At 44.4% G+C, this 26,945-nt stretch overlaps 1 protein-coding gene and 1 long non-coding RNA gene across 4 annotated transcripts in view; one reads left to right on the forward strand and one right to left on the reverse strand.

Annotated features, from left to right (window-relative positions):
• CHN2 (chimerin 2) overlaps nucleotides 1-14,524 on the forward strand; it is a 300,337-nt gene extending 285,813 nt beyond the window's left edge. For all 3 annotated transcript variants that reach the window (XM_045495183.1, XM_045495182.1, XM_045495184.1), the window contains 5 exons: nucleotides 1,796-1,969; nucleotides 5,114-5,191; nucleotides 7,597-7,734; nucleotides 9,636-9,741; nucleotides 12,732-14,524. In XM_045495183.1, the coding sequence (XP_045351139.1) occupies nucleotides 1,796-1,969; nucleotides 5,114-5,191; nucleotides 7,597-7,734; nucleotides 9,636-9,741; nucleotides 12,732-12,903 (668 nt within the window). In that variant the 3' untranslated portion in view covers nucleotides 12,904-14,524. The remainder of the gene's footprint in view (nucleotides 1-1,795; nucleotides 1,970-5,113; nucleotides 5,192-7,596; nucleotides 7,735-9,635; nucleotides 9,742-12,731) is intronic.
• A 444-nt stretch (nucleotides 14,525-14,968) lies between these two features.
• On the reverse strand, nucleotides 14,969-26,942 carry LOC123606629. Its single transcript, XR_006716398.1, has 3 exons — nucleotides 26,890-26,942; nucleotides 23,961-24,090; nucleotides 14,969-16,549 (listed from the first exon to the last, which is right to left on the reverse strand). It is a non-coding gene; the product is annotated as an uncharacterized LOC123606629 (long non-coding RNA).
• Between the last annotated feature and the right edge of the window lie 3 nt (nucleotides 26,943-26,945).

Below are 26,945 nucleotides of genomic sequence, written 5' to 3' on the forward strand. Positions count from 1 at the left end.
GTACACTTAGAAATGGTTAAATGGTGAATTTGTGTTATGTATATTTTATCACAATGTTTGGACATTGTTTTCTTTTTTTTTTTTTTAATTTTTTTTTTAATTTTTTTTTTTAACGTTTATTTATTTTTGAGACAGATAGAGGCAGAGCATGAACAGGGGAGGGGCAGAGAGAGAGGGAGACACAGAATCCGAAACAGGCTCCAGGCTCCGAGCTGTCAGCACAGAGCCCGACGCGGGGCTCGAACTCACGGACCGTGAGATCATGACCTGAGCCGAAGTCAGACGCTTAACCGACCGAGCCACCCAGGTGCCCCTGGACATTGTTTTCGATGAAATTTACAAGAACAGAGCAAAACTTACTAGTGAAATAATAAGAGCTGGCCAGGTAGCCTTGTATTTTCTCTAACACTTGCCATTTCTTTTATTTAATTCACATGTAGTGTTCACCACACTTTAGAGTTTACACAGATTAATTTAGGTGCTTCTAATGATAATCCTAGGAATGGGTGCTATTATCATCCTTATTTTATAGAAGGGGAGCCAAACAAGAAAACAAACCAATTCTGTTTGGTTCCATTTGCTCAAATTTACATCCAACTAAATAGATCTGTCAAAATATTACTGAGGTTTACTTGAGCTTTGATGAATTTCTCATGCTGATAAAGCTAAGATGATTAAGAACTGGTTTTTTTCTTTGGAAGGAATGTAGATAGAACTCAGCCTAAAAATTACATGAAAATCATGTAATGCTTTTCAAAAATCATTTTTTGATGATTTTATCAAAGTTCAGATTTTCTCAAATCCTTGGTGTGGTTAAGTGCCTTTTTTTGTTGTTAAACAGCTGATTATAACATTCATTATTATGTATGTGTATAACATATATGTGCTTTGACTAGACAGCACATCAACTTTAAACAACTTCAGCATTAGATTTTTATTTTCCAGAATGTAGACTGTGTCTTGTTAGAGAAATTCTGTCAGTGGATACCAACTGCTAACAAAGCTTTTAATGTGTTCATTGAACTTAAAAGTACCTTTTCAGCTTTGGATCTTGATATGAGCTTTATAAATAATTACTCTAATCATCACATTACATGGCATTGTTCTAAATTGTAAACTCTCAAGTACTCCCACCGGTATCTAGTTAGACATTATTTCTACTCACAGATGTCAAAATAAGGTAAGTAGAAAGAAAAATGGCCTACCCAAACCCCCAAGAAGGGGAAGGTACTAAAAGCTATTGGCAACTCTCCAGGAAAGGGGAAGAAGTTGCCAATGGCCATGGGTCCACAGACCAAAGATCAGAGATTCCTTCAGAGAGAGTAATCATGTCTTCCACAAAAGGAGCATCCAGAACTTTAGGAAAACAACCTAGCACAAGTCCTAGGTGCCTTTTATGAGCCAAGACGAGCTCTGGGAATTCAAACCCAGAAGTCCACACATGGACCCAAAGGTTCCAGCCCCAAAAAAGAAAAAAACAAAAACAAAACCCCCCCGCCCCCACACAAACAACCTAGCTAATCACCAAAACTAAAGAATCTCAGCGAAATGTTCTATTCTGATGGTCCAGCAACAGAAAGGCTAAATGAGAAAAATGGAATTCTCTAAGAGTTTTGTGAGTAAAGGTGGATTTCATACTCATGTTGTAGAGAATATCACCTCCAAATGGGATGGGCGTTCCAGAAAAATACAGCAAACCCTTGGGTGTTTTCATTTTTATTTTTGGTAACATATAATTTGTGTCGGGCTTTTACAAAAGGGCCAGGCAAGGCTAATGTGGCTTCTTTGTTTACAGACTGTGGATTAAACGTACACAAACAGTGTTCCAAGCACGTTCCCAACGACTGTCAACCTGATCTCAAGAGGATCAAGAAGGTATACTGTTGTGACCTCACAACACTCGTAAAGGCTCACAACACTCAGAGGCCCATGGTGGTGGACATATGCATACGGGAAATCGAAGCAAGAGGTTTGGAAAAAATTCCTTGTTATGTGATTTTGTTTTTACTGTTTGTTTTTACTGTTGTCAAGGAAACTTATAGTTGTTAAATTGACTCTCTCTCCACTATTGAGAGAGCGTGTTGGGGAAATGGCCTACCCCAGCACACACACACATACACGTGCATACACACGCACACAAATAAGCCAAATCCAGCCAACCACATCGGTGCTGTTTTGTACCCAAACCTTGTATCTATGCATTCAACATGTTTGCTAAGCCATTTATTATGTACTACACATTGATATAAAAGTCACAGTTCTCACCTTCCGGAAACTGACACTGTAGTATGCAGATCAGAGGGGTAGGGGCACCTGGGGGGCTCAGTCCGTTGAGCGTCTGACTTCGGCTCAGGTCATGGTCTCATGGGTCATGAGTTCAAGCCCCGCATCGGGCTCTGTGCTGACAGCTCAGAGCCTGGAGCCTGCTTCGGATTCTGTGTCTCCCTCTCTCTCTGCCCCTCCCCACTCACACTCTGTTTCTCTCTCTTTCTCAAAAATAAATGTGAAAAAAAAAAAGAATCAGAGGAGTAAATAAATCAATGTTGCAGGTGTGTGTATTCAAAACACCATGTAGTCTCAGAAGACATTTCAGTGTTATTTGAGGACAGTCCAGAAAGGGTTTATGACAGAGGTGAAGTCTGAATGGAGTCTTCAAAAGTGACCCCATTAAATAGGTAAAGAAACTGTTGATCAACACATACGTTTCTTACCATATAGAAATTCACCGCTCGTATTGCTTCTGTTTATTTTAAAGAGGAGAGTGAAAAGATTACAAAGATCTATGATCTAAAAAGATCACTTGAGTGAAAACTCAAGAAGGCAGAGAAGATAGAAACATTTCCGTGAAAAGGTTTTTCGTAGTATGATTGAGTCCTATTTTCCTTTATTTGTGCTTTGTTGGGCTACTCTGCAGTTACCAAAACTTCAGCGATATGGTGGATCAAGTCTGGTTGGGGAGAATTTGGACTGCTGGGTGTAACGTGGATAGTTGGACCAGGTATAAAGCCCAGAGGCTTTAACCATTTTTGCCATGTAGGGGCTCTGCTATCGTTGGGATCCGTTATTGTGTCCAAACTGGCTTAATGTAATCTACAGATATTTATGCATTGGCCAACTATCCCATTCTTTCCCAAACAAAACAAAACAAAAGAGGACATTATAGATTGTTCTCCCAAGCCTTTTAGAGAGAGGAAATCATTCCCTTTTCCACGCAGGATGAAAACTATAGCTACTCTGTTCCCTTAAGACTAGCTCATTTAATCTCACATTGTTACGAAATGGCTCCTGCCTTTGACCGCTGTAGCTGTCAGAGTTCACTGGGTGCTTTGGGACCTGGTGAAGGTATTGCTGCAGGGGCTGATCTGGATAAGAGTTGAGAAGGGGGTGCCCTGACTCTGGATGAGTAGCTGGGAAAAGCATCCCTGGGTCCTGTTGTTCAGAGGGCTCTGCAAGTTGGGGTCAGAGCACCAGCCTCTCTGGAGCCTGGACTCAGGACCTCAGCTTCTCTGGAGAAGCTGGTATCATCCCGTAGTGATCCTCGTCAGAGGCGACTGATAACACGGGCAGAGTTACCGCCGTGTCTGATGTCTGATGTGTCCGTGGGGAGCATAGCACTAAGCATGCCTCATACAAGAGTTACAATAGCACAGATTAGGACTGGAAGCCCGGGGAGCCACAGCAAAGGAATTGGAGCCGCAGGCACTGGCATCCTGCACGTGTGAACAGAACCAGAGAACAGGCTGGAAGAAATTCACATGACTCCCATCCCCCCGCTTTGCTACCACCTCTGCCAAAGTCTCATCTCATGCCCCACCCGTAGCAAATTCCATATTGCAAATGCTCTTTCGGGGCCGTTTGTTTCTGCGTCATGTGGCCAAACAAGAAGGCCGCGTGTCATCGCCTGTGTCACGTGCAGATTACAACCACAGTGAGGCATGCTAACCTGTACCGCCAACTAGAACACGATGACTCCAGTTCTCTCTCATCTTGTGGACCAACCCAGTTAATCAGTGTGGCAACCTGGGCAACCGTACTGAGTCAAGTTCTGAGACTGAGTGGGGTTCGGTGGGAGGCGGAGCTGAGGTCAGTGAAGAAGGTCTCTGACAGTCCGGGGAGAAGGACCGGCAGGATACATGTCATGCATTTGTTGTCTCTGATGCAGACCTGATACAGACCCTTATATATGGCAGAGAGCATATACTTGATAAATATTTCCCAAATGAAAAACAGGAAAGTACATACTCCTACGCAGCGAAGGTTCCTGTTATCAAGAGCTTGACAGAGTATATTGCAACAGCTGTAGAAGCTATTTGTTCGCTTATTTTTGCTGTAGTTATAGTTTGATAGCAGCTAGTTTCTTACATGCAAGGTCTGAGATCTGGCCCTCCCTCCCTTTGGATACTTTGGGGACCTGGCTGGGCCGTAGAACATATCTTAACAAATCAATAAGATCTAGGAGCAGAAACCACATCTTTGTCTTAGCCCAAATATACGGTGATCAAGTTTCCAGAATCATCACTCAAATTTTATTTTTCGGCATCTGTGCGTATGATCCTTTATTTGAAGGTAGAACGATGAAATCGATCATATTTAGTTAAACATTGAACATATGATATTTACGATTAAACACAAAAGGCTATAAAGTTTAGACCGTTTGAATAAAATCAGGGTAATATATATCACACAGAGGTGCCCGTGGATGTATGTATACCTAGCACAGCATTGCACGCAGTGTGGCACATGGGTTAAGATGATGCTGGGGAGACAGCAGGTTGCCGCCTGAAGCAGTGAAATCAAATCCACAAGTCTGATGAACAAAGGAAGCACCAAGGTTGATGAGAATCTGAAACAGGGGTTCACTTTGTGAAGCCAGGCAGGAAGAAGACCAGATCCCTGTGAGGTTTCCACTGCAGCGCAAGCAAATGAAGACAGAGTTGCCTGGAAACTGAGACGGGCAGGTCCGGCGACAGCATCGTTCAGTGTGACAGTGTGTAATATACAAGAGCACTGACTGTATTTTTCTCATTTATAGCACACGATGTATATATGAAATTAGAGTCCTCTGTAGATGTTTCAGGAAGTTAAAGTCTCTCTGTTTCCTTTTCCCCCACAGGATTGAAGTCGGAAGGTCTTTACAGAGTCTCTGGGTTCACCGAACACATTGAAGATGTCAAAATGGCATTTGACAGAGGTGGGCTTTGTCTTTCTTGAACGCCAAATGACGCATCCTTAGTGCCCTTTCTTTTGGAACCACATTGTATTCATAGTGGGAATGGGTTTCAGAGCTACGGAGAGTTGTTGCTCAAGAAACCAAGGAGTAGTCGTTTACAGATCACATAGTTCTCTGCCTTGCTGGGGGAAGGGTTTCTTTAAAAGTTGTGGACTAGCGATCCCACGAGTTTAAAATCTTTCTCGAATGGGCAGCCAGCATTTGGTGCCATTATGGCTCTTGATTTGATGTCCAACATTCACAGTCCACATGGCACCAGGCTGTCCTTCTACATCCCCAGCCAAGGATCTCAGTGGCTCTTCTCTTTCTCCCAAAACTCCAAAGAACAGAGCATAGGGATGCAGATGTGCCCAACACTGAAATAGGGGAAGCCAGTGGAAGTTTAGGAGGTAACCCCTTTTGTTGTTTATAACTGTGACAAATGTTCCCTAGGCCACATTCTCTCTTAGGTCGGAGAACTTGGGAGCTTGTTAAAAGTATGGATCGCCAGGGTCCACCCTGGGGACGCACTGAGAAAGCTAGGTGAACCCATGAATCTATATTATTAATTTTTATTCATTCTATCGAAACAGACAAACAACAACAAAAAACCGTTCACCCATTTTTCCCACCCCTCACTGCTCGTCTCCTCCAATCACCAATCTGTTCTCCGTATCTATGAGCTTAGTTTTGATTTAGTTTGGTTTATATCCCGCATATGAGAGAGACCGTAGGGTGTCTCTTTCTCTGTCTTATTTCACACAGCCTAATCCCCTCAGGGTCCATCTGCATTGCCACAAATGGCAAGATTTCGTTCTTTTTTATGGCTGAATACTATTCCTTTTGCTGTAAACCACATCTGCTTTATCTGTTCATCCATCAGCGGACACTCAGGTTGCTTCCGTGTCTGGGCTTTTGTGAGCAATGTTGCAGTCCACGTGGGGGTGCACGTTTTTCTGAATTACGTTTTCATTCTACATTTCTACCGAACAGTCCAAATAATTGTAGTCAGGCCAGTCAACGGCTGGAACCCCTAGCCTACCAGAGAGAACCTTCTCTCTGTAGAACAGACAAGGTCTCTGATGATCCGGCGGCCATATCTGTTCAGGCTCATGGCCCGTTGCTCCTCCCCGTATACTTTATGCCCCAGCAATACTGAAGTGCACCTGTTTTCACGAACAACTGCCTTGACTCACGTGGTTCTGTCCATCTAGAATGCATTCACACCTCTGCCTGGCAAACGCTTACCTATTAATCAGGTGTCAGCTCAAGGGTTTCCTCTTCCATGAATCCGCCCTGAGCACCCCATGCTGACCTAAGAGTCTGACTGCCCTTTCCTGGGCCCCACCCACCCCCATGTTTTCACATGCCTCCAGCCGAGCAAGCTTCCCACTTCCTTGTAACTACTGAGTTGCATGCCTGACTCCCACTCCGACTTAGACCTACAGAAAGGGAATATGTGTCTTTTTCTCTTTGACTCCCCAGGGCCTAACAGTGCCTAGCACATGGCAGATTCTCAGTAGATATTTGTTAAATCTGTAAATAATGGAATCAGGTGACCTATCTGCTATACTCCCTGTTTTCTGTTCCTTAGCAGCTTTTTTTATCCTCGGAACCAAATGTGATGAGACATTTGTTCTTTCGGTTCTCTAAGTAAAAGAAAATGCTAATCGTCTCGAAATGATTGTAACTTGAAGTCAAAAAGTGTCTTCAGAATGATTGTCAGAGGGGCACTTGGGTGGCACAGTCAGTTGAGCGTCTGACTCTTCCCTCCCCAGCTTGCACGCACTCGCTCAAAAAAGAAAAAAAAAAAGAACGATTGCAAAAAAGGTTAAAATATAACATTACCTATACATGAAGGAAGGTCAGAGTTTTCCAGATTAAAGTCCTAGGGGCAGAGGAGACAGAACCAAGAAAGAAGAAACGTCACGAGCCTGAAAGAGACAATCGAAACTGAAGATATTCAACTCTTCCTGTTGTGTCTGTGATCTTCAAACCCAAATCCAAAGAATCCTGGTGCAGCTATATAAAAGCTTCTTGATTTTTTAAAAATTATTATTTCAGACTAGATTGCTATTCCATTATGAACTTTTGTGTCTGGAATATTAATTACTATGTTAAATTTCTTTTTAGCAAATTACCAGAGGCTGGGTCCAAAGAACGACTTTCGGTCAATTTTACTACCCTTGGCTACACTTAGGCTCAGACCCAAAATCGCTCTTCCCAAACTTCTGTTACTTCCTGCATGTCAGTGTTCTTAGATGCGAGAGTAGTCAGCTGGACTTGTACGGGCACGTTGCAACCACGTTGGATCGTTTCTTTGTGGGCATGCGTTAACTTGGCAAAATAGGTCCTAATTAGGAATTGGATCGTTGATTGTTTTTCAGACGGTGAAAAGGCAGATATATCTGCCAACATCTATCCAGACATAAACATCATCACTGGAGCCCTTAAACTGTACTTCAGAGACTTACCCATTCCTGTTATCACCTATGACACCTATCCCAAATTTATCGAAGCAGCGAGTAAGTATCGAGAGCTAATCTTTTATTCGTGTCAAACCGTTAAGTATCATGCTTTTCACTTCGAGAAAATCGAGACTCGGAACTCTTTAAATTACTGCCTGAGCACCTGCTCTGCCAAGCGAGGGCACAATGGTACAGTTAATAGAAAACCAGGCATGGGGTGCCTGGGTGGCTCACTAGGTTGAGCGTCCGACTTCGGCTCAGGTCACGATCTCACAGTCCGTGAGTTCGAGCCCCGCGTCGGGCTCTGGGCTGATGGCTCAGAGCCTGGAGCCTGCTTCCGATTCTGTGTCTCCCTCTCTCTCTGCCCCTCCCCCGTTCATGCTCTGTCTCTCTCTGCCTCAAAAATAAATAAATGTTAAAAAAAATTTTTTTTAAAAAAGAAAACCAGGCATAGTTCACCAGCTGAGTTGAACCAGTACCAAGCCAGCCACTCAGCTGAGAAATGGTGCCAGGCAGTTCTCTCTCCACACCGTTGTCACTTCTCTCCTGGGCCCCCGCACAGTCAGGGGCTGTTCTATGTTGAAAGCAAGAATGTTCCGGTAGTAAAAAATCCGATGTTCTTCAGTGAGGACTGTACGGATTAGCTATGTTCATCCGTGAAGCAGACCCCCACTGCTAATCGATCGAAGTCATGCCCCCAGTTTGACCCGCTGGTGTTGTTCGAAACTGATCATACACCGAGAATCTACTGTGTCAAGTATCGTGCCGGGACCTCTCGATAATAGCCTCTAGTTTAAGCTTCTCATCCACCCGATGAGGCACACTTCATAATCCCATTTCACAGAGCAGGAAAGCTAGGCTCAGGGAGCTGAGGTCACGGGGCCAGGGAAAGAACACCATCGTCCTTGGTCTCCCTTCAGCCCACAGTTGCTCATTTAGCGTGTGGCACGCGAGTTGACTGGTGTCAGGAGAGAGGACCATTCTGGGGGGAGGAGGGGTGCTGCCCTCTGCCCAGCAACATAGTGAGGAAGGGGAGGTGCAGATGCTAGAATGTGTGACATAGAACCTAAACACACCGCGAGGAATTGCTCATAAAAACTGTAACATTTAAAGGTAAGTATAATAATAAGATGCCTGACGGGCACAAAAGTGGGCAGGCTGGGATTAGTGCAAGATGTCCTTTCCTGGGGAGCTGTGGCCCTATTTCCTGGTAGGAGCATTCTCCTACCCAGGAGAATTCTCCACGCTTACCCAGGAGCATGGGTCCTGGTGGTCCTAGGTGGAGAAGGTTCTGGCAACAGAGTGCCCTCTGCCCCAGGAGGAACGGCAGGGGAACGTTTCTTTGAAAGGTTGCCAGTACCTATTCGAAAGCAGAAGCATGCACGTTTCCTCCCTTTGCTGATGTACCTAGTATCTACTTCCTCACCTAGACTGTCCAGCGGGGTTAGCCACGCCAGCGCTTGGGTGAAAAGTGCCATTGGTGCAGGCTGAACCGGCGGGCTCATCGGCCAGCACCCTTGTGTTGTAGAGTGTATTCAGTTATGGAAGCCTGCCAGGAAGACACTGTCAGACAACCTCAAGAGAACACTACCACGGGCGATCCGGCTTAAATCAAAGCTCGTGACAGCAAGCTCTCTCGTAAACCCAGCTTTCAGAGGACGGGCAAAGTGCCATTCCTGCCACCAGGAAACACGTACCCGACCGCAGACTCCAGGTCCGGCCTCCTGTCCCCCACCCAGTGCACACTGAATACCTGTGTGGTTCCCAACCTCCAGGCCTTTCTGGAATAAGGCAAGACACCGACGAGTCGCTTAGTTTAAGTGAAATGTTACCTGAAATTGCATGAACTTCTTAGACTTCCCCTCCATCTCCAACCAGAACAAACCAGTCTTCTGGTTACTTCTCTGAAAATGTGAATGTCTCAGCACTGCACTAACGCCTCACATGGGCCGTTACAGAAATCTCCAATGCAGACGAGAGGCTGGAAGCCGTCCATGAAGTGTTGATGCTGCTGCCTCCCGCCCACTATGAGACCCTCCGGTACCTGATGATCCACCTCAAGAAGTAAGCCAACACCCCCTCGGCATGTCCTCCACAACCCCTATCTGCCTGGGATGGTGAATGCATTAGCAAGGATTCATAACCTTTCTCCCCAGCCCACTGAGGGGACGGACCCTCTTTTGGCTGGGGGGGGGGGGGGAGGGTCTAGCGAAGGCAGCCCCATCTGTAACTGCTAGAACCCTCACTCTGTGCCTGGAAGTGCTCTACACACTTTACGTGTGTTATCTCTGTGAGGTGGGGGTTGTTAGGGGCCTCAGGTTACAGATGAGATTGCGGACGCTTAAGGGGGTAAAATAGCCGATGTGAAGAGGTAACGTGAAACCGGACTGAAATCCAGGCAGGCTGATCCAGAGCCCACAGTCTGCCTTAGCCATTTGTCCACACTGCGTCCACAGCTGCACGGGGCCCCCCACACCAGCCCTATCCTCTGCGTTCTGTTCTTTCTCTTTCGGCTCATTCTAGTTCCGGACTCCTGAACTGCCTTGCTTCTGGGCAAGCCCATTCCCACCCTGATCCCTTGTTTTTCTTGATGTATTAGTGACCGATCACCAAGTAACCAATCGCCCCAAAAGTTGTAGGCTTAAAACAATAGAGATTTATTATCTCACAGCCGCTGTGATCAGGAATCAGGTGTGGCTTAGTTGGGTGCCTCTGGTTCAAGGTCTAGAATGAGGCTATGGTTGAACTGATGGCCAGGCTCTCTAGGGGAGCATCCACTTCCACACTCACTCACAACGTTGTCGGCCGGATTCAGTTCCTCAGAGGCCGTGTGACTGGAGCCCTTTCTTGCTGTTTGCCGGGGGACCCCCTCAGTGCCCTGCCACGTGAGTCTCCCCATGGGCAGCTCACAAAATGGCAGCTGGCTTCCCTCAGAGCAAGCAAGAGCCCCCAACATGAAAGATACAGTCTCTCTGTAACCTCATCTCAGAAGTGACGTTCAGTTGCTATTTGTTGGAAGCCACTAGGTCCAGCCCATACTCCAGGGGAAGGGATTAGACAAGAGTATGAATTCCAGGAGGCAGGGATCACGGGCAGGGGGCCATCACAGAGGGTATGCACCACAGACAGCTAGGCACTGCCTTATCTGTGTGACAGCACATAAGACAGATGGAGATGTCTGGGTATTTACAGGACACTAGGGCTCTGGTTCCAGACTCTCTTACTTCAACTGTGAGTCTCTTTCCTTCACTGTACATATATAGCAAGGTCAGTGAGTTGGTCTCTGAGATGTTGGAGGGATCAGGGCATTTCTGTGTGCCGTCCTGTGTGTTTTCGGAAGACCCGTGGCAGTGGCTCGTTCACAGATAAAATGAACCACGAATTGTCTATGCTAATTTACATATCCGTTCAGTAAGTGAAAGGAAGCAAGTTGAGAATACTGTATAAACACTGGGTGGTGTTTTTATTTTTCTACCTTAAAAAACATATAAATATTGTTGCTCAGATGCATGGTGATCAGAGATGTAATAACATTTAGCTCAGAAGGTTTCTGAGTAATTTATTAGAGTATGAGTAATTTTTGGATAAGTAAGACTATGAAGGCCAGCCTGGTCTTTAATTAGCTATAAATTATTTCTTTAGAAAGAAATTAGTTCTAATTGTTGTAGTTTGGAAGGCAAAGTATCATCAGGAAAAATGCTGATGTGTCCCATTTGAATCTTTAATGCCAATAACTTAGTACTTTTATCATGGAGGGTTTGCTAACCATCTTGTTTGGCCAGGCATGGTGCCTGACTTAATGGGAAGATGTGAGCAATTTGATAGTGAAGAATGTTCCTCTTTCCTACCTCCTTAGCTTTGTAACATGAAAGTCATACAAGCTGAGTTGGCCTTCCTAAAATGATGCTAAGTGGCCGACCTTATTAGCTCCAAGAGAATAAAAATAAACGCATGTCCTTCTGCGCAGAACCTAAACAGGGTTTAATCGTATTTTGCCTTCTTTCGGGAACCTATTCTCTTTTCGTTCCATTATGAACATCCCAAAACCTCAATGCCTTAAAGGAAGAATCCAGGAGACTGTAATTTTATTCTACTAGGAAGATAGTGAGCCAACTCTGGCGTTTGAATTTTATTCTGAAAGGCTTTGCTGTTCTCATCTGGATGTTGAAATGATGATTTTCAATTCCAACAATAATTACTGCTCCAGACCTCATCCTGTGGGAACCGGAAATAATGTCCAAGTGCTTTCCTGTCTGGCCACATTCCAGCCTTTCGCCTATCCCGTGATAATGGCCTGGCTATTCCTACACTCATGGCAGCCCCATCCTCCAGTAACCTTGCTCCTCCGACACTAAGCCTGCCAGCAGGCCAGGAATCTGCCATCATCTTCCCTGATCATGAGCATACAGACCAGTAGGAAGCAGCTACAGGGGGGAAAAAGACTTCCATACAAGCCTAGACTAAAATCTGCATGCACTGTGGGCCAGCTAGAAATCTGCTGCCCCTTCTGACCAATATTCCCTACTCCGTTGCCACATCTGTTTAGTAAGAAGGACCGATTTTCTAATTTTAAAGATGTGTCTGGGGGCGCCTGGGTGGCACAGTCGGTTAAGCGTCCGACTTCAGCCAGGTCACGATCTCGCGGTCCATGAGTTCGAGCCCCGCGTCGGGCTCTGGGCTGATGGCTCAGAGCCTGGAGCCTGTTTCCGATTCTGTGTCTCCCTCTCTCTCTGCCCCTCCCCCGTTCATGCTCTGTCTCCCTCTGTCCCAAAAATAAATAAACGTTGAAAAAAAAAAAAAAATTTTAAAGATGTGTCTGTACCAGATTCGCTAAGTAATTCCCGTCCACCGGCTGCAGGCAACGCCAGCAACCTAGAAAGAAAAGCAAAAGCAGAAAATTACCTTTCTGAAAACGCTTTTCTAGAACTCTGATTCTCAGTTTCCTTTCACAACTTCCCAAAGCAGAGACATTTCTGAGGGCACATGTGCACAATCAGCATACACGTCCGTCTGCAAGTCTGTGTAACGTCTCTGTGTATATGCTCGTTCCGCAGGGTGACTTTGAATGAAAAGGACAATTTCATGAATGCTGAAAATCTGGGGATCGTGTTTGGGCCCACCCTGATGAGGTCCCCTGAGGACAGCACCCTCACCACCCTCCAGGACATGCGGTACCAAAAGCTGATTGTGCAGATTTTAATAGAAAATGAAGATGTTTTGTTTTAATCCACCGGGGAAATGAGCTGAATGGCCCCGGCCCCATCTAAGTTGATAAGGCTAAAGGAATAAAAGCATTTCTTACGCTTGATTTGTTTTCCAAACAAGTGGCAGAATTTCCTGGACCGCAGCGGGTTGTCAAGTCGGCTCCTGTGTCTCATAGACACTCGCCTCGTCCACGTGAGAAGAGCAGGGGTGAGAGTGACCAAGGCCCTTGTCTTGGGTCTTTGCCGTGCCTCCTACGTACATCTGTTTTGCTGGAAGAGTGATTAATAAATCTTTCTTTAACTTATTAAAAAACAACAACGTAGACCTTTACGCTTCAGTCTTATCAGTAATAAAAGGGAATTTAATTCATAGAGGTACTTGATACAGTTATACGTTTTCCACTTACAAAAAGAAGACAATTCTATGTTAAATGTTAAATGAGACTTCTATTGTAAAATGTATTTTTATTTTAGCTGCGAGAATGTTACTTTATTTCAGCAAATAGAACTCAATGCAGTGCATTGATTATGACCCTGTGTACTTTGTCCCGCTTCTTGCTGTGATCCCTGAAAACGTTTACCATGAATGCAGTATTATCTTGACATACCTCTGTCCTTATCAGTGCTTTGCAATGAAAGTTCACCGGCCACCTGTGTCCCTGCTTTTGATAGTTTTTGCTGTTAAGCACACTGGCAGCTTGCTGTCGTATGGTATACGTTTATAGCAATTGTAGGATGGCCTGAAACATCCACGCATCTTCTTTCCATAACAACGTTGTGGAATCCCAGAGTATGTTTTGGCATTGGCTGTAGTCTTTCCATATCGTGTGGGAATATCCCAGAATATGCAGAATGTGGTCATTTTACATAAAATGATTTGGGAACACTGGTTGAATCTGGGCCATGTAAAAAAGTGAGCACTTTCCCTGTTTTCAGGCCAGCATTCTGATTTCATCGATTAATGGCAAATTGTATTTTTGTCACATTTCTGTATTTATGAAAAGTGAATCTGCAGAATAATTGTTGATTTTTTTTTTCGTTTTTGTTTTATAAACAAGACTATTTTTAAAAGTAAGAATGAGTAAGTTGGGTTTTTACAAATATTCCTCCTTGATAAGAGTAGCTGTGTATGGATCATAATTTAATATGACTTTATTACTATAGCTCCATCTTATTGGTGATATTTATCTTAGCATGAGCTTTTCACGGCAAGATTTCTATATTTTGTAACATAGGTAAAATATTGGAAGCATCAAAACCTGTAAATCTAATTTTTTTTCCTGCAATCCAACTACAGCATCTTTTCCTCTGATTGAGCTGATCCACGTACTTACTCGGTAGTCTGGTTTTGGAGTGACCGGAAGAGAATTACTGTGTGAGAAGTGAGCCGGAAGGAGGAGGGCGGTGCAACTGTTGTCCTGCATGGGCTCTGTTGGCACACGGCGGGGTCAGAATGGTTCTGCTGGGTCCCGGCTCTATTGTTCCTCCCAACTGTACAGATTTGTTTGTTGTAGCTTCTGTACTTCTGGATACTGTCAAAAAATTATCTGAAAATGGTTTTATTTTGTGAAGTGAATAATACTTTGTAATTTATGATAGCGTAAATGGAAGGAAAAGCATTAAATGTATTAAATTCTTCTGTCTATCGTTTCAGAGTGTGCGAAGAAAACTGGTGTTGGGGAGCGGCAGGGTCCAGTAGGGGGAGAATGTCCAAAACACCGTTCCCAGATGGGTTTTGGCGACAGAGTTTCTGTCGTCACCAAAACATGGGGAGGAAACAGACACGTCCCACTGAGTCCCCACCCTGTTGCCCACCCCTTTTCCAGTGTCCACTCTGGAGGGCCTGCTTGGGATTCTAATGCTCCGCCTTCACTGTCCCTAAGACCTGTCGCATTTATGTTTTTCATTAAAAGACGTAGGGTTTATGGGCGCCTAGGTGGCTCAGTCGGTTGAGCGTCCTACTTCGGCTCAGGTCATGATCTCACAGTTCGTGGGTTCCAGCTCCGCATCAGGCTCTGTGCTGACAGCTCAGCCTGGAGCCTGCTTCAGATTCTGTCTCTCCTTCTCTCTCTGCCCCTCTCCCGCTCATGCTTTGTCTCACTCTGTTTCTCAAAAATAAATAAATGTAAAAAAAAAAATTAAAAAAGATGTAGGGTTTAGAGCAAATCCCCCCTACGTCATCCTCAGGAGAACAGGACAAGAGTTTCTGAGCCAGAAAGACCTGAGTTTGAATCCCAGATCTGTCTGTTCTCAGCTGCATGTGACCTTGGGAATGCGTTTGCTCATATGAAAAACTGGGCAAAATGTTCTGGCTGTGACATCTTAGATGACCTAAAGCCATTAGTTAACAGTTATTTCTTAGTATTATCATTATTAAGAGTGATGACTTCGCAGGGAAAGAGCTATAACCTAGGGTGGGAAGGCAGAAGCAGGAGAAGAAAAGGGTTTGTCCCAGGTTAAATCCAAGTTCGAGTAGTAATAAGGGATATTATAACAGGGCTCTATACTATGTAATGAGGGTCACCTGACTCCTTTTCTTGACTGTGATTACAACACCCGATCCCCTCTCCCTTGCTTTAGTCTGAAGCTTGCTCGCCCACATTTATCTCCCCCACCATCTGGCAGCCTGGCATGGCTCCTCTTACCCGGCTTGAAATTCCTGCCATCGGAATAACTCTAGTAGTGATCACCTGAGAGGAGGCAGCACTGTTTCCAGAAACCCACTGCTGTCTGTCTACAAGTGGGTTGTGGGAGGCGCGACAGGGGCAGAGTGGGTGGAAGAAGATCGTTCTCAGGAGGGGAGAAGACCCCTTTTCTTTCTCCCATTAACATAAATGGGCACCTGGTCTCCAGAACTGGGAGGGGGCTGGTGCTGAATTTCAAGGATAGCAGTCTGGAGGGCAGAGACAGGGAGGAGAGGACAGCATAGGGTAGTCGCATACCACACAGTTCAAGCATTGCCTGGGCTATTCTGATTCCTACTAAAAACCCAACTCAGCTTACAAATTCTCAAGATCTACCCATCCCCAAATTTATAGTGACTCTTTGGTTTTAAAAATGTTCATTAATTTTCAACAAATATTTATCAAGCATTTATTAATGGGCCAGACACTGTGAATACTTGGAGGCAGGGAAGAGGCTTATCTCCCTGGAAGAATTAAATAAGTTTAGTCTGGCTGGAGAGAGAAAGCTGGTCATGTTGAAGATTTGGTACTCTGACCTCAGGGAAATCGGTGCCACTCATTTTTTTTTTTGAATAAACTTAATTTTGGAACAGTTTTACATTTACAGAAAAGTTGCAGAGGTACCACAGAGAGTGCCTGTGTACTCCTGACCCACTTTCCCCTAATGTTAACGTCTTACGTAACCACCGTCCATTAATCAAAACTAAGAAACCGACACTGGCACATTACTATTAACTCCAGACTTTATTCAGATTTCATGGGTTTTCCACCAATATCCTTTTCCTGTCCTGGGATATGGTCCAGAGTGCCCCACTGCATCAGCATTAATGGGTTGTAAGGGACAGATGACAGAATCTAGTTTACATTTTTAAAAGATCACTTACCTGGCCGTGGATCCATCAGAGAACACGTGGGCAGACTGGGGTAGTGAAGGTTGATGTCGTTAGATGCTCTCCTTGTCATGCAGGACTGCGGTGATGTAGCCTGCATCGGGTGGTAGAAAGGCAGAGACAGAATAGTCATCTTGAGGAGGCAGAGTTGAAAAGGTTTGGTTATAGGTCGGATTAAAGAATCGAGGATGATTCTCGGGGGGCTGAATTTGACAACCGGACAGGATTTACAGAAAAGAGCACAGAGGAGCTGGAGGTCTACAGGAGGGGTGGGGAAAGAATAGGGAAGATGGTGAGGTCTACTTTGGACATGGTGAAATAGAGATCACTGTGAGAGTTCCAAGCAGAGATGTTTCACCGGCAATGACAGGGACAGATCCCAGCTAGAGACACGGATCTGGGAGGTAACAACTGAAACCGTGGGAGTGAATGAAAGTACTCAAGGATACAGAACAGAGAAATAGGTGACAGTCCCCATTTGGAGTTCTGTGGAGCACCAACATTCAGGAAAGAGAGGAGCAGGCAAGTGAAGTCTGTTTTAATGTAGTAAAATAAAGAGGGTCTCAGAGGGCAGTTCAGAAAGACTCTCTCCCTTGTATTCAGGTTTGTTCCACAATGTCCTAATCCACTTCTTTGTCCCACTTAGATTTTTTTGCTACACGCAAGGTACCACATTCAACCCTGTGCATTGGAGGAGGTGCCTAGTTATTCTGTAAATGCAAATGAGCTGGCGCCATTTTGCTTTTCTAAGTTGAGTTGAAAAGATGTTGTCATACTCACAGACCTCCTTCACCGCCTTCCTGCAGTTTGTACAAAGTGCTCATCCAGCAGGCATCACAAAGTACCTCGACTGTGTGTATGTCTGTCTCCATTGAAATACAAATTCCCTGAGATTGGGAGTCAAGGATCCCACTTGGCCAATCAGGCACCCTCCTGCACAGCCTGCAAGTCTCCACGCAGGCTCCCCTGGCTGAGACCTCCCCTGGCTTCCCCAGACAGAGAACAGAGCAGATACCAGCCATAAATATGTTGAAGCACAGGAAGTTTAGAGAACTGCAGATTTGGATTTAACCAGAACACAAAGTGTGAAGGAAGAGGAGGGGAGTGAGATTAAACAAGCAGGACTGTGCCAGGAAACAAAGAACCTTGCAAGCCAAGCATAAGCCAAACTCAGAAAAGTCTGTCTAGGGACACAAGAAAGACCAGAAGACATTAAGAGTAGGAATATGGGAGCTAATCAGGAAACAGAGGCATTGCCCGTGTGGCTTGGCTCCCCAGAGGAGGGATGGAGAAGAGTCATGGATAGGAGAGAGATTTAAGAGGTTGTTAGGACCCACTGATTTCATGCCAGAATTGAAAGGAAGGAAAGTGTCACAAATGTTACCCTCCATGTCTGGTTTTTGCAACTAAATGAATATTTAAGGAAGATATGAGAATAGGAGAAAGGGAGCAGGTTCAGCAGGGGAAAATCATGGGCTCAGTTTGCAGGATGCACTATGATGCTAATAGTTCACCCATGTGGAAATGTCCAGTAGGCAGTTGGACAGGTGGCTTTGGAGCTCAAGAAAGGGGGATGAGCTGGTAGATACGACCTGATCAGATTGCGTGGCCAGTTGAAGCAAAGAGAACCAGGTCCTGACTAAGAACAAAATCCAAGGGGCAGGCAGAACTAGAGAACATTGCAAGGAAGGTCAGGAATGGCCAGAAGAGGAAGGTGAGGGTCAGAGCCTAAGATGAAAGGGAAAGACAGACGGTCAGGGACAGACAGAGAGGCCATCAGGGTCAAATGCTGTTCCAAGATAAGTTAATGAATCCCCTTTGGATATGGCAACTAAGGAGTCCCCAGTAACTTAACAGAGGACTTTTCAACGGGACAATGCAGTGAAAGGCAACTTGCTGAACCTTACGGAGCGAATGAGGGTGAAGAATGAAAATAACACCTACAGTCAGAAAAACAGACCAAGTTCTCTTTCCGTGGGCTTGTGCACGTCCTATGTATGATAAATCATCTATGGGAGCACATTTTTTCATTGTCGCCAAAAAAAATTATTACCTTAACATACTTTCCTGAAAAATTATATACTTTAAAATCTTCATAAAGAATTAAGCGAGTATTACTGGAACAGATTTTTGGTCACTCCAGTTACCAAGCATGAAACTTGTTTTGTTTTGCCTACATCCTAATTTGTAAAATGGGTATAATCCTGGTTTTGTTCTAGTTCCCTAATCTGAAAATGGGCGTAATAACATAATATCTGCTCTCCCCTCCCTATCAGAGTGGTTCTAAGGATCCACTGAGATCCTGAATGTGAAAACAGAAGGCTCACTATAAACTGTATGGCAATGTACAAATGTTAATTATCGTACACAGGACCATGGTTCCAAAACCAATCCCCTGCCAGGCGGGGCAAGCTCACGTTAGTTCATTAACTGGCAGGGCTAAAGGATGTGGAAGCATGGGATGGAGTGGAACATTCCTGTCAGGGGCAACATGGGGCTGCAAGAATCAGAGATGAAGGCCAAACAGCCCCTCAAGGAAAGACTTGTAAGACCCCAAAGTCCATGAGGCTCCAGAGGACTTTCCACACCCATAGACCAAGGTCCCTCCGAGCCTCACCCCCGTAACCATTGAACCAACTCTATCTCTAATAAAATATTATCTAAACTGAAAGATTCCTGAGGGCAGAAATCTGGTCAACTTTGCTCACCACTCTACTCCAGCCCCCAACTGGCACGGTACCTTGCATACAACAGGCACTCCAACCTTTTTGAAATTAGTGGCAGAATCCTTCCACAAATCCTTAAATGTCCTATAATATTTTGGTGCAATGGAGGAAGGGATAACTCCAGAAGCAGAAGAATCTGCAAATGCATTTTGATGGGCTTTTGTCCACCATTTGGAGCTCTGCCTAGTATCTGAAACTTTTAATTACTGAAGCTTGCCAATTATCCTTAACTCACCTAGTTTTTACCATAGTCTTTCTTCTTTCTGGTACGCATGATTAAGCATCAAAATAATTCAGTTTGGAGAATCTGAAGATCTAAGTCTCTAACTCAATTGTGGGTTACACAGCAAGTGATAGCTCTATTGGGCTAGGATCGAGTACAGTGTAGACTAGAAGAAGGTCAGGTGCTGGATCCCCATGCCGCCCATGGTTACATCCAAGCGTTACCACTTTCTGAGAGTGTAACTTAGGGAAAGTTATTTTACTGATTAAGCCTGTTTTCCTTGTCATTATAATGACCTAATATCAGTACCTCTTCCATGAAGTTTATGAGGCTTAAGATAATCTATATACAGCATTCAATACAGTATTTGGGGCTCAGAGTAGGGATACAAATGTTTGTCTAGAAACTCAAGAGCTTAGGGAAACTCTTACAAGAATGCTTAGACCATCGGTATTCTTTCATCTATGCTATCAGGCATCACCACTTACTGCTGCCTAGCGAATTAGAGTTACGGAGTTTTACCCATTTACTGCCCAGTGGGTTTTTAAAGCCAAGCCACACCCGGCCCATGGTGGGATGTGGTGGAAAGGCAGCACGGTAGCCTGCAAGAGCCCTGGATTTAGAGCCACAAGACCTGGCTCGGTCACAGATCAAGGCTTTTCACATTTCTGAGCCTCAGGTTTCTCCCCTTTGAAACGTGAAAACTAATGCCTGCCTGCTTGGCCCGCCAACCTCACAGGGTTATCGCTGAGGCCAGATGGCGTGGGAGCAGGTGTGGGGGTGCCGTCACACACCTTTCCACCACTCGGTCAGCTACGGCTGCTGCTGCCCCCGAGTGCTCCCCCTGGAGCCCCGCCGACCGTCCTGCGGCTTCAGGTCTCCGCTTACTTGGCTTCTCAGTTGCTGGCCCAGCGGACCTCCCCTTTCTTCTCAAACCCCTCTCTTTCTCGGCTGCTGGGACACCACCCATCCTCTGCTCGATGCCTCTGCCCATTGTCCTTCCATACCTGTCCAAATCCCCTGGCACGCTCACCAATGCTGTTTCTTGCCCTACTTTACCCACAGGCGATCACAACCTCTCTGGCTCTGAATGCTATCTGTCAACAAATAAAATAATCCCGAAGATTCAATAAGCTACCCAGTGCCCTGTAACAGATCCCTTCTGCTAAAACCAGCTAGCACATGACCTACTGCCCACAGCCAAGAGTCCTGATGAACACTCTGTGACTCCACCACTCAGCTCTTTAAAATTTTCACATCTACCATATTTGCACTGCATCAAGAGAATTTAAAACTTCAGAATGATGTGTACAATATAGTCCTTCAACAATTGTACATTACTCTGGGGCGCCTGGGAAGGGGGGCTCAGTCGGTTGACTTCGACTTCAGCTCAGGTCACGATCTCAGGGTCCGTGAGTTCGAGCCCCGCGTCGGGTTCTGTGCTGACAGCTCAGAGCCTGGAGCCTGCTTCGGATTCTGTGTCTCCCTCTCTCTGCCCCTCCCCTGCTCGCACTCAGTCTCTTTCTCTCAAAAAATAAACGTTAAAAAAAAACTTTTTTTTTTAACATTTATTTATTTTTGAGACAGAGAGAGACAGAGCATGAACGGGGGAGGGTCAGAGAGAGGGAGACACAGAATCTGAAGCAGGCTCCAGGCTCTGAGCTGTCAGCACAGAGCCCGACACAGGGCTCGAACTCACGGACCGTGAGATCATGACCTGAGCCGAAGTCGGCTGCTTAACCGACTGAGCCACCCAGGCACCCCCCCCAAAATTTTTTTTTTTTTAAAAAACCACAATTCCATACATTACTCAGGGCTCATCACGATAAGGGTACTCTTAATCCCCTTCGCCTATTTCACCCATGCGCCCCGTCCTTTCAACCTCTCCTCTGGTAACAGTCTGTTCTCTGTATTTAAGAGTCTGGTTTTTTGTCTCTTCTTTGCTTGTTTTGTTTCTTAAATTCCACATGTGAGTGAAATCATATGGCTCTTGCCTTTTTCTGACTGGCTTATTTCACATAACATCATACCCTCTAGATCCGTCCCTGTTGTTGCAAATGGCAAGATTTCATTCTTTTTTATGCCTTCATTTTGTATATATGCCACATCTTTTTTATCCGCTCATCTGTTGATGGACACTTAGGACACTTCCATAATTTGGCTATTATACCTAATGCTGCAATCAACACAGGGGTGCATGTATCTTTTCAAATTAGTGTTTTTGTATTCTTTGGATAAACACTCAGTAATGGAATTACCGTATCATGGGGTAATCCTATTTTTAATTTTTTGAGGACCCTCCATAGTGTTTTCCACAGAGGCTACCTATATACTTTTCGGAAAACTTTTATCTAGTCATACCCAGTATGCTATTTAGTATGGTGCCTTAAAGAACAGTGCATTAGCTCACTCTTTGATTTCGTAGAATCTTATGTCCAGCTTTACATGTGACATTGAAATCATCTATAATTGTCTTTGCCTAAACAGTCCTTATTCAGTTTGTCTCGTAAGTAGAGTGACACTGCATTCTCTATTCTTCTTGTCTCTGGAAGCATCTGAATAGGATTGGTAGTTAGGGTTGGTTTCGGCTACAAGTAGTGGAGGACCCAAATTACAATAGATTAAACAAGGTAGAAGCTTATTTCTTGCTCATTTAAAACTCCGGGCGGGGGGGGGGGGGCGGGGGGAAGCTATGGGTCTAATATGGTAGTTTCATACTCACTGGGGTCCCAGGTTCCTTCTGTCTGGCTGTTCCAGTGGGGATCTCCCAGTGCTTCCTTCACAAACCACTGCCTCCTCCTACAGGCTTCATTAAACTCTGCACAGGCCTGGCTTCCAAAGGACGGCCCTCCCCCAATATCCGTCTCTGCTGCTGGGATCACCCAACCTGGCTTGGGTCCCCTGCACGTCTAAGCCTTCCTGGGGTCCCACTTGGCTCACAGTAATGCATGTACGTCTTCCACTCACTGATAGCAGCTCAGTCAGTCCCCCACCACAGTCCTCTCCTTTTGCCTTTAGCATGAAAATAATTTTAAGTCCCCAGACTCTAGGGGACACACATAAAGCTCTCAGAGGGGTTCTGTGAACCAATCCCCACCCCACCCCACCCCCGCCCCGCAAAGCTTAGGCTTTCCTTCACCAAAGAACATTCTTACAGTACTCAAAAACTCTCTAAAAAGAAATCTATTAAGCGTCTTGCTCAATCCTCTATATCCCCCCTGTATTTAACCCCCAAGGTGGGCGGTAAACTAAGGGTCACAAAAAAATGTCATACTCTTAGCATTCTCTGCACCTTCGAGCTATTAGCTATTGTGCTCAGTCTTTGGGGCCTTGTTTGAAGCTTGGTGACAAGAAAAGTCTCATTTAAAATCCTTAACATACATATATATATATATATATATATTTTTTATGTTTTTATTTTTATTTTTTTTTGAGAGAGAGAGACAGAGCATGAGTGGGGGAGGGGTAGAGAGAGAGGGAGACAGAATCTGAAGTAGGCTCCAGGCTCTGAGCTGTCAGCGCAGAGCATGACGTGGGGCTTGAACTCACAGACTGCGAGATCATGACCTGAGCCGAAGGGACGCCCAACGGACTGAGCCACCCAGGCACCCCTGTGACATATATTTTTTAAATAAAGATGTATTATTCTGGCAATCAGGAAGAAAAAAGTAGGTTCTGAAAATAAATATTCAGGCAGTTTACAATAGACTATCTAGCTGTAGGAAATGAACAGAAGTGCAGACTCACCTGATAGATTATTATCTATTGGCCAAGGCTATCAGATCATTCCACTTGTTCCAGAAAACCAAACGGAAAAATAATACAACGCCTATCAACAGTGGATTTCTTAAATGACTCATGGTATTGCCACATAATAGATACCAAACATTAAAAGGAATATGTTTCTATATTAACTTGGAAATGGTTCACAGTATGCCGACTTTGAATAGTTCTCAATATTGAGTAATGAAAGAAAATACAGGTTATGACCCTGTAACTATTGTTTAAAAGTCTACCCAGTGTGTCTGGCTCATGCAGCACGAAGGAGTAGGCTAACACCGTCATCCTCGACTCCTCCATTTTTCTTGCCCACTACCAGGAGAATAGCAGTGAAGCCTGTTGGCTTTACACACCCATAAACACCTCAGAACTCAGCCTTTTCTGCCCTTGCCTGCCCCCCACCAAGCTCCCAGAAGTCGATCCCAACACAGCAGACAGAGGGATCCTGTGAAAATACAAGTGAGATCTGGTCCCCACACTGCCTAGAACCTTCCATTGCTTCCTCATATCACTCATAATAAAATCCAGCCTTCACAGTGGCACAAGAGGCTTCCGTACATGACTTACCTGAATTCCTGTCAGTGCTCTGATCACCTCTCCGGCTACTAACGCCTACACTCAACTGCATTTCAGACTCCAACACGCTGGGCACACTCCTGCCTTGGAGAGTCTTGGCAGTGGCTCTTCCTTCTGCCCCAATTATCCACCTGGTTCCCTCCCTTTCCACCTTCAGGTTGGTTGATCAAAGGGGTTGGGCACACACCACCATGCCTCACCTGGAATGGCCTGGAACTCATGGTGAGAAGGATTAGCAGGAACAGGGTCACCTTCTTCAAGTACTCAGTAGACAGCCATCTTGAGCAGAGGTCTAGATGAACACTCCAAAGAGGCTGAGCTGCAAGACACCTTTTAATAGGGAAAAGGTGAGAGCGGCCTTGCAGGAGAGGAATGAAATTTTTATTTTTTTTATTTTTTTATTTATTTTTTTTTTAATTTTTTTTTTTCAACGTTTATTTATTTTTGGGACAGAGAGAGACAGAGCATGAACGGGGGAGGGGCAGAGAGAGAGGGAGACACAGAATCGGAAACAGGCTCCAGGCTCTGAGCCATCAGCCCAGAGCCCGACGCGGGGCTCGAACTCACGGACCGCGAGATCGTGACCTGGCTGAAGTCGGACGCTTAACCGACTGCGCCACCCAGGCGCCCCTGAAATTTTTAGATTCAAGGTCCAGCTTGCCCAAATCTTGGACTTCTTGTAGGCCCCTGGTCCCATGAGAAATTGAGTCATGGCAAAGTCCCTCCCACTGCAGGAGAGAGAAGGAGCCCAGGAGCCATCAACCCGACAGTCCTGCTTTTCACTCCACTGGACGGAGTTTAACTTTTTAAACTTAAGTTTAACTTTAAACTTTTTATTTGAAATAATTAAAAGTTAAGAAGAAAGTATAAAGAGTCCAAAGTATCATTCGCTCTTCTTCCCCAATGGTGACATCTTATAGAACTGTAGTACATTACCAAAACCAGGAAACTGACCGGTTAAAAGACTACAGACCCTATTCAGTTTCCACAAGTGTCTAAGCCTACATTCATAGTCACATATGCATGGATGTGAATGTTGTTGTATGCAATTTTACCCCATGTACAGATTTGGGTAACCACCACCACAATCAGGATACAATCTATTACCACAAACTTCTTCCCATGGTCTCTTTGTACCCATGCCCACCCCTACCCCACTCCCCATCCACGTCCCCTGCAAATATCTGTTCTCCAGATCTATAATTTTTGAGAATGTTATATAAATGGTATCAAACAGTATGTAACTTTTTTTGACATTGGCTGTTTCCACTCAGCACAACTTTCTGGAGATACATCTAAGTAGCTGCGTGTATCAAGAGTCAGTTCCGTTTTGAGGTTCCTCAAAAAATTAAAAATGGAACCACCCTGTGACCCAGGAATTGCACTACTAGGTATTTATCCAAGGGATACAGGTGTGCTGTTTTGAAGGGGCATGTGCACCCCCATGTTTATAGCAGCGCTATCGACAATAGACAAAGTATGGAAAGAGCCCAAATGCTCACTGATGGATAAATGGATAAAGAAGATGTGGTGTGTGTATATATATATATACATATACACACACACGCACACACATATGTATATGTACGTATATACGTGTGTATATATACACATATATACATATACATATGTGTGTATACATACACATGTACACATACATGCACATGTATATGCACATATATACATATACATGTATGTGTATATGTGTATATATACATATACATGTATGTGCATACACATATATACATGTATGTGCATACATACACGTATATACATATACATGTGTGTGCATACACATATATACATATACATGTGTGTGCATACACATATATACGTGTTTGTATATACATGTATGTGTATACATACACCTATATACATATACATGTATGTGTATACATACACATATATACATATGTATACATATATATACATATATATGTATATATATATATACATATATATCGCTAATACTCCCATCATTCATATATATACATATATATATATATGTATACAAACGTATATATACATATATATGTATATGTATATATATGAATGATGGGAGTATTAGCGATCAAAAGGACTGAAATCTTGTCATCTGCAACAACGTGGATGGAACCAGAGTGTATTACACTAAGACAAATTAGTCAAAGACAAATATCATATGACTTCACTCATATGTGGAATTTAAGATACAAAACAGATGAACATAAGGGAAGGGAAGCAAAAATAACATAAAAACAGGGAGGGGGACAAAACGTAAGAGACTTATTTTTTTTTTTTCTAAATATAATCTATTGTCAAGATAGCCAGGCTACAGTGTATACAGTGTGCTTTTGGTTTCGGGAGTAGATTCCCATGAAAGAGACTCTTAAATATGGAGAACAAACTGAGGGTTGCTGGAGGGGTTGTGGGTGGGGGGGGGATGGGCTAAATGGGCAAGGGGCATTAAGAAGGACCCTTGTTGGAATGAGCACTGGGTGTTATATGTAGGGGATGAATCACTGGATTCTACTCCTGAAATCATGATAGCACTACGTGCGTGGATGTGAATTTTAAAAAATAAAATAAAAAAAAAGAGTTGGTTCCATTTTTATTGCTGAGACGTATTCCATGGTATGGCATTCCCATGGTTTTACCATTCACCCAAATGAAGGACATCTGGATTGTTTCCAGTTTGGGGCTATTATGAACAAAGCCATATGAACACTCATGTACAGGTTTGTGTGTGAATGCATGTTTTCACTTCTCCGAGATAAATGCCCAGGAGTGCAACCGCTGGCTCATGTTTGCATGTTTAGCTTTTTAAGGAACCACAGAACTGTTTTCCAGAGAAGCTGAACCATTTTACATTCTATTACCGCCAAATGTTTTCTTGTGGCCTTTGTAAATCTCTCTCCCATCTCCCTCCCTATCCACCTCTACCTCTGTCCCCGTACAGTATGTTGCATTTCCTAGAGTCTTAGATAAATGAAATCATATATGGTATGTATATTTTTTGGTCTGGCTTCTTTCCCTCAGCATCGTTATTCTCAGATTCATCCAAGTTGTAGCATGTCTATAGGTCAATTCATTCTATTGTTAAGCAGTAGTCTATAGTAAGGATAGGCCACAGGCTGTTTATACATTTACCTATTGATGGACAGTTGGGTTGTTCCTTCCTTCCTTCCTTCCTTCCTTCCTTCCTT

This window comes from Leopardus geoffroyi, chromosome A2 (assembly GCF_018350155.1).
Source record: "Leopardus geoffroyi isolate Oge1 chromosome A2, O.geoffroyi_Oge1_pat1.0, whole genome shotgun sequence".
Classification (NCBI taxonomy): domain Eukaryota; kingdom Metazoa; phylum Chordata; class Mammalia; order Carnivora; family Felidae; genus Leopardus; species Leopardus geoffroyi.